This window comes from Penaeus chinensis, chromosome 22 (genome assembly GCF_019202785.1).
Source record: "Penaeus chinensis breed Huanghai No. 1 chromosome 22, ASM1920278v2, whole genome shotgun sequence".
NCBI classification, from domain to species: Eukaryota; Metazoa; Arthropoda; class Malacostraca; order Decapoda; family Penaeidae; genus Penaeus; species Penaeus chinensis.
The window spans coordinates 16,099,304-16,108,239 of record NC_061840.1 but is presented as its reverse complement, the minus strand read 5'-3'; the positions used below and the strand labels follow the sequence as shown (position 1 = coordinate 16,108,239).

The window sequence follows — 8,936 nt, the reverse complement described above, 5'->3', positions numbered from 1 at the left end:
GCTCGTAAAATAATTAGACAAGCAAAAGTAGACTCCTGGCGAAGCTTTGTCTCTACAATGAATAGTAATACAAAAAATATTAGAGGTTTGGTCCACTGTCAAAAAAATAAATAAGAACAAAACATCTTGCAAAATTAAAAAACATCCTTCAAGAGAGAACCAATTTCGATTCACCGAAAGACATTGCTAATGTACTCGCCAGGCAGTTCTCTTACACAAGCAGCTCAGACAATTACCATCCCGCTTTCCTGACCACCAAGGAAGCCGCTGAGCTGCAACTTATTCACTTTGCCACAGGGGATACTTTGATTACAATAAAGACTAACAATGAATGAGCTTGTCCGAGCCCTAGAATTTGGAAAAGCTAAAGTTTTCCAAACTCATGGCACTTCGCCCACATCATTCCCGTATTGAAAGGAGGGGGTAATCCCAGATCTGCCATCTCCTACCGCACAATTGCGTTGACAAGTTGCTTATTAATTTGCTAGTTGACGAGCAGTGTGGCTTCCGACAGGGACGCCAAACTCTCGATCAACTAGTAAAGCTGGACAGTCATATTCAAGAGGCAATTGCCAAAAAAAAAAAATTTGATTTCAGTATTTTTAGATATAGAAAAAGCCTACGACATGACATGGTGAAATGGCCTACTCAGAAAACTTTATGCTTTTGGATTATGCGGAACCTTGCCTTGTTTTATTCAAAATTTCATGTATGACATAACTTTCTCTGTCAAACTTTTTTCCGACAATGTTACCTTTTTATCCAGGCAAACAGGGTCGGTCCCACAAGGAAGTGTCTTGTCGCCAACATTATTTCTATGCATGATTAATGACATCCTACCAGGTCCCCCTCAGAATCTTAAATACTCACTGTACGCCGATGATTGTGCATTATGGCATTCCAGCAATAGTGCAGAATCTAGTGGGGTTTTAAGGTTTCCACAAGAAAGTGTATTGGAGTATTTTTTTCCCCCTAGAAAGATACCAGACATCAGACTAACTTCAGATAACCACCCAATACCCATTCAAAATTCTGCTAGATTTCTTGGTCTACTCTTTGATTGTAGACTTAATTGGAAAGACATTGGTCAATTAAAGAATAAATGTCAAAAAGCACTAAATTTATTAAAGTGCTACACAGTGTTTATTCAGAGTGCATCAGCACTATCAATTAATCTCCATTTTGGGTTGTAGATTAACTTGTTTAAATTAGGGTTTGGTATGTTTTCGTTCCAGAAGGTGGATGCTCAAACCGAAGGGAAGAGGAAGAATTCTATGATCTTGCATTTTTCTTCCATACATGTCCACACAGACGCTCAGCCTACGCTATCTTCCTTTTCACATTTTCACACACACACAACATCCAGCACACACATTCTGTATTTTCCTTCCACCCTTCTCCCATACAACATTCACACACCCATACACAACACACGCGGTTCCCGAACCTACTAATCAGGAGGTGGCAGCGTGCCGTAGGCCTGGAACCTTACATCTGTTCACTGCAGACGAATCTTTTCCTGAATAAAAACTCAACCAGGCATATGGAAGTCTACTTGGTCTACGCACCCCTAAAATTGTTACTGTTATCATCATTGCTCCTGTTGTTGTTATTGATATTCCTAGAATCATTATTAAAGTAATGTTAGTGTTGTTAATTATGACCCTTATCATTCTTATTACTGTCTTTATCACTGATGCTAGTAGTAGTAGTTACAGTAGCAATAGCAGTAGCTCTGCTGTTATTACTATCAATAATGTATTTTTGTTATTGTTATTATTATCATTGCTGTCATTAATATGATCCTTATTACCATTACCATTATTAGTATCATTTTCATTATCATATAAAATTAATTAAACATTGATTTATTAAGATCATTATTATTGCTGGTGTTGCTGTTATTATTATCATCATTATCATTATTATTATTGTTATCATTATTATTATTATTGTTATTGTTATCATTATTATTATTATTAATGATGATAATAATAATATTATTATTATCATTATTATTAGTTATTGTCATTATTATTATTATCTTCATCCTTGTGAATATTGTTATTATTATCATTGTTATTCTTATTATCATTATCATTGTTATTATCGCTGATGCTAATAATAGTGTTGGTATTATCAATGCTATTATCACATTGATATCGTTTTTTAAATCATTACTTTTATCATTGTTATTATCGTACTTATCGTTATCATTATAATCATTATCACCATGAACATGATCATTATTATAATTATTATTATTATTGCCAATGTTATTATCATATTATCATTATTATTATTATATTATTATATTTATTCCTATTCTACTATTATCATTACTCTTATTCTTTTTTATTATCATTAGTGGCAGCAGTAGTAATAGTATACATCATCATTATCATTGTCACCACTTATTCTTATCATTGTTATCATTATCATCATTACTTATCATTATTGCTTGTTATCATTATTATCACCACAAACACTATTCGTATAACATTATCATCATGCTCGTCATCATCATCGTCATCCTCATAATTATCATTACTTGCCATTGTCATATTATTAACATAATGATTTGCATCATTGTTTTCCATGTCTTCATTAGCAGTATTAGTAGTATATACGTTGTAAAGGAACAGAAATGGTATCACTACAATAGCCACTGTCAAAAAAGAAAAAAAAAAGTGAAAGAAAAAAGAAAAGAAAAAAAAGAAAGAATAAACAAAAAAGGAAAGAAGAAAAAAGGAAAGGGAAAGAAAGAAAGAAGAAAAAAAGGGAAAGAAGGAAAGAAAAAGAAAAGGGAAAGAAAGAAAGAAGGAAAGAAAAAGAAAAGGGAAAGAAAGAAAGAAGAAAAAAAGGAAAGAAGGAAAGAAGAAAAAAAGAAAAGGGAAAGAAAGAAAGAAGATAAAAAAAGAGGAAAAACGAAAAATAGAAGGAAATGAAAAAGAAAAAGAAGGAAAGGAGAGAAGCAGAAAACAAGAATAAAGAAAAAGGAAAGAAAGGAGAAAAACAGGTAACAAGAATAAAGAAAAGAAGAAAGAAAAGGGCAAGAAAGAAGATATAAGAACAAGGAAAGAAGAAAAAGAAAGAAGGAAAGAAGAAAAAAGTAGAAAGAAACAAGAAAGGAAAGAAGAAAAAAGAAAAGGGAAAGAAAGGAGATATAAGAAAAAGGAAAGAAAATGAAGAAGGAGAGAAGGAAAGAAGAAAAAAAGAAAGTAGAGAAGAAAAACGAATAAGGAAAGAAGAGAAAAGAAAAGGGAAAGAAATAAAGAAGAAAAAGAAAAGGGAAATAAAGAAGATATAAGAAAAAAAGAAAGAAAAAGAAAGAAGGGAAGAAGAAAAAAGAAAAGGGAAGGAAAAAATAAGAAAGAAAGAGAACAAGAGAGAAAGATGGAGAGGAAACTGCCTCCGCCCACGTGAAGGGATGGGCGTCTCAGCTTGATTTATTTCTTATTTCATCCCCTTTTCCTTCGCCCTCTTTCGGGAAAGATGGAAGGAGGGAGGAAGAAGAGAAAGAGATGATGAGGAAAGAGATGGAGAAGAAGGGTGGAGGAATAAGGTGAAGAAAGAGAGAGGAGGGGGAGGGGGGGGGGTATAGGGTTGGGGAGAAAATGGGAAGGAGAGATTGGAAGAAGAATGAAAATGTGACATACGAAAGCTGGACGAATGGGAGATAAGTGGGGATTCGAGAGAGATAAAGGGACAAGTATACAAAGTCGGAGAGGAGACACGGCGAGAGAGAGACAAAGAGAGAGAGAGCGAGGGAGAGAGAGAGAGAGAGAGAGAGGGAGAGAGAGAGAGAGAGAGAGAGAGAGAGAGAGAGAGAGAGAGAGAGAGAGAGAGAGAGAGAGAGAGAGAGAGAGAGAGAGCAGAAGAATGATATACAAACGAATTATTATTATTATTTAGAAGAAGAAACGAGGGATTTAATCATCTCGATTTCCAACTCAGAAGGTATTACCACTTGATCTGTTGATGTCGGTTATCTTATCCTTCTGTCTCTGTTCGATCAATATCTGTCTGTTGTCGAATCTTTGTCCTGTTACTGTCTGTTGGCATTCGGTGTTCCCTAACGCATGCTCAGATTTCAACATTGCTTTTCATTACTATTATTGGATAGTTACATTTCATTCACTAAAACTGTTGTTGTTGTTTTTTCTGATACTATACTTCCACACACACATATGAGTAAATAGTTATAGTAATAAATTCAGTAGGACAAAATGATAGAATTCACGAGTATGAAAACTTCAAAGAAAATCGAAATCGAAGTCTAGGAAGAGGAGATACAAGAATGGAATGAATTACACGAAGAAACAAAGGAATTGCGAGTGGAAGCGTAAGGAGGAAAGGAAGATGCATAAGAGGGAAAAGGAGGAAATCTAAAGATGAAGGAAGGAGGCGATGTAGGGATGTAGGCGATGTGAACCACTAGGCCACCGCGGCAACGATGAAATTGATGCAAATTATGGATTTGAAAAGATCGTTGTGACAGTCTGTGTGTGGGTGTTGTCATTACTGTTATCGTCATTATCATAATCAGTTTAATTATCATAATCATTAATATGATTATTGTAATCATAATCATTATAATAATAATAATAATAATGATAATTATTATTATTATTATTATCATTATGATAATGATAATGATAACTATGATAATAACAATGGTAAAAGTAATAATAGCTAAAACAGTATAATTGAGATTAATAATGCACAAGTAAAAGGAAAAAGGAATGGGGGCAATGTAGGGATCGGCGTGGGCGTGAGTGCGTGTCACTGTATGTGTGTGTCATTGTGGACTGCCGCGGCCGGGATCGAACTCGGGACCCATCGCGTGGGAGGCCAGGGCGCTAACCGTTAGGCCACCGCGGCAACGATGAGAGAGATGCGAAATATGCATTTGACGAGATCATTGGAGAGAGGAGAGTGTGCGCGCGCGAGTGCGTGTGTGTTTGCGTGTGCATTATATTATCATTATCATTATCATTATCATTATCATTATCATTATTATTATTATTATTATTATTATTATTATTATTATTATTATTATTATTATCATTATTATTATTATAATCGATTTCTGAGAAATCTAGGTAATCGATTACTGAGAAATCTAGGTAATCGATTACTGAGAAATCTAGGTAATCGATTACTGAGAAATCTATGTTATCGACAAAACGGAGAAAAGTGTAGAACGTAAATAACTATCATACCATTTTCTGATTATATTTATATCTTTAAAAATTTAATCCATTTTAATATAAAACACTAAAATTAGGTAAACATTACAGAGAGAAAAAAGAATATGGTATGAGAGTTATTTACGTTCTACACTTTTCTCCTTTTTATCGATAACATAGATTTCTCAGTAATCGATTACCTAGATTTCTCAGTAATCGATTACCTAGATTTCTCAGTAATCGATTACCTAGATTTCTCAGTAATCGATTACCTAGATTTCTCAGTAATCGATTACCTAGATTTCTCAGTAATCTATTACCTAGATTTCTCAGTAATCGATTACCTAGATTTCTCAGTAATCGATAACCTAGATTTCTCAGTAATCGATTACCTAGATTTCTCAGTAATCGATTATAATAATGATAATGATAATGAATAATGGTAATGATAATGGTAATGGTAATGATAATGATAATGATAATGATAATGATAATGATATTGATAATGATATTGATAATGATAATGATAATGATAATGATAATGATAATGATAATGATAATGATAATGATAATGATAATGATAATAATGATAATAATGAAAAAAAATAAAGTAATCATGTTCATGATGAAGGTAAAAGTAATGATAACAAAAAACAATAACACTGATAATAATTATAGTAATATTAATGTTAATCATAATAATAATGATATGAATAATGATAAAGATAATACTGATAATAACAATAATAATAATAATAATAATAACAATAATAATAATAATAATAATAATAATAATAATAATAATAATAATAATAATAATAATAATAATAATAATAATAAAAATAATAATAATAATGATAAAAATAATAACAACAGTAATGATAAAAATGATGGTAATAACCATAATAATAATGATAATAATAATAATGATAATAATAATAATATTAACAACAGTAATAATAATAATAATAATTATATAAATAATAATAAAAATATCAATAATAATAATAATAATGATATATTAATAACAATGATAACAAATATAGTAATAATAATAATGATAATGATAATGATAATAACAATAATAATAATGATGATAATAATAACAAAAATAATAACAATAATAATGATTATAATTACAATAATGATAATAATGACTATGATCATGAAAATGGTAATGATAATGGTAATCATAAAGAGGATGATAATAATGATAACATTGATAATTGATGCGACAGTCAATGTGTGTGTGTGAGCATTTATCTTGAAGTATGAAATTATATTCATTACCATTATCATTATCATTACCATTATCATTATCATTTCCATTGTTATCATGATTGCAATTATAATCATTATTATTGTTAATGTCATTTGTATTTTTTTTCCCTTTTTCTTCTTTATTTTCCTTATTTTTCTCCTTTTCTTTTCTTCTTTCTTTCCTTTTCTTTCTTTCTTTTTTAATTTCAATTAATACTGGTCTTATCAATTGCTCTCCTAATCATGTCGCCAAAACAACCAAAAAAGGGGACAAAACATTTTGGTAATGATACGTGCACTGTAATGTGGGTTTGAACCACCCGTGCTTGTCAAAGACATTGATTGATGAAAACTATTAGGATAATGATGTTAATGTGGCAATGACATGTAATGATAATCATAATGAGGATGACAATGATGATGATAATGGTATACAAATAATAACGTTTGTAGTGATGATAATAATGATAATAACAGTAATGATAATAACAGTAATAATAAGTAATGATGATAATGATAGTAATGATAATAATAATAATAATCATTTTATTAATAAGGATAAGAATAATGCTTAGAATAATAATAACTATCACAATAATGATGATGATAATAACAATAGTGATGATGTACAATGATAATAGCAATACTACTACTAGTAATAATTATTAGAGCAACAATGATAAATAATGACGATGATAATGATAATGATGATAATAATAATGATACTACTATTACTACTGCTACCACTAATGATGATAATAAAAAAAAAAATTGAATAAGAATAGTAATGATAATAGCAGTGGCAATAATATTAAAAACTATTATAATGATCATGTTCATAATGATAATGTCAATGATAAATGTAATTACAATGATAAAAGCAATGATTACAAAAACGATATCAATGATGATAATAATGATAATACCAATAGTAATATTAACATTAGTGATAATGACAATGGTAATGTAATGGTAATAATAATAATATAGATAACAATAATGATATAGATAATAATAATGATAATGACAATAATAATAATAATGATGATAATAATGATAATAATAACAACAATGATGACAGTAATAATAATTTTGATAATAATGATGATAATGATAATAATAATAACAACAGCAATAATAATTTCAATTAACTAATTTTTGATTAATTTTAATGGACAATGAAAATGATACTGATAATGGTAATTATAATAAGTATAATAGTAATGACAACAATGATAATAACCTAATAATAATAAGAGTTCTTGTAATAATGATGGTAATGATAATGGCAATGATAAGAAATAATGATAATACTGTTATGACAATGATAACGATATTAATAACAAAACTGATAAGTTACTGAGCACTGTATCTACAACTACTAGCATCAATAATAATGACAATAATAAGAATGATAAGGGTAATAATTAACTACACTGAATGATACTGAAAGTCTCAGAAATAACAGGAGCAATGGTGATAAAAGTAACAATAATAACTACTTAACAATCAGAAAATACAAGGAACTACCAACGCCCCCCCTCCCCTCCCCCGAAATGTAGATGCATAAGTCTACCACAATCTCTAAGAAAAAAAAGTTGAATTTCCCATTAGGCACATATTTCAAGCTAAATAATCACACAGACTGTCACAACGATCTCTTCAGATAAATAATTCGATCCCGGCCGCGGCAGTCCACAATTACACACACACAGTAACACACACTCACGCCCACGCCGATCCCTACATCAGCTTCTTTCATCTCCTTTTTACATCTCCTCCTTTTCTTATACATCATCCTTTCCTGCTCCTTATACTTCCAATCTTAATTTTCGTCTCCGTATTATATTTCTCCTTCTGATATTTCGACTTTGATTTCTCTTCGTACTTTTCATACTTGTGAATTCTATATTTTTCCTACTTTATATATTTCTATCATCATCTACTGATATCTAATAATAATGAAGAACTATGTTGAAACCGAGCATGCGTTAGAGAATACCAACCGACAATAAAAGATGGACAAAGATTCAATAACAGACAGATATTGATAGGGCAGTGACAGAAGGATAATATAAGCGACATCAGCAGATCAAGTAGTAATCTCCTTTGAGTTGAAAATCGAAATTATCTTTAAATTCCTCTTTTCTTCTAAAAATAATATAAAGAGAGAGGTAAGAATTATAATGAGTTTCACTATTTTTTCTCTTTCCTTTTAGCGACTGTTTGTTTGTATATTTGTCTTCTACTCTCTCTCTCTCTCTCTCTCTCTTTCTCTCTCTCTCTCTCTCTCTCTCTCTCTCTCTCTCTCTCTCTCTCTCTCTCTCTCTCTCTCTCTCTCTCTCTCTCTCTCTCTCTCTCTCTCTCGCTCTCGCTCTCTCTTTAACTCGCACTTTTTCTCTCTTTTTCTATCTCCTTATGTTTCTTGGTATTGGTATGTTAATGATAATGATATTTATTGCTCTCTTAATAATCATGTCGCCC

At 30.7% G+C, this 8,936-nt stretch overlaps 1 protein-coding gene across 1 annotated transcript in view; it reads right to left on the bottom strand.

Moving 5' to 3' along the window:
• Nucleotides 1-484: 484 nt before the first annotated feature.
• LOC125036955 (glutenin, high molecular weight subunit DX5-like) overlaps nucleotides 485-8,936 on the bottom strand; it is a 44,390-nt gene continuing 35,938 nt past the window's right edge. Inside the window, exon 3 of the mRNA XM_047629916.1 lies at nucleotides 485-535. Coding sequence (XP_047485872.1) covers nucleotides 485-535 — 51 coding nt within the window. The remainder of the gene's footprint in view (nucleotides 536-8,936) is intronic.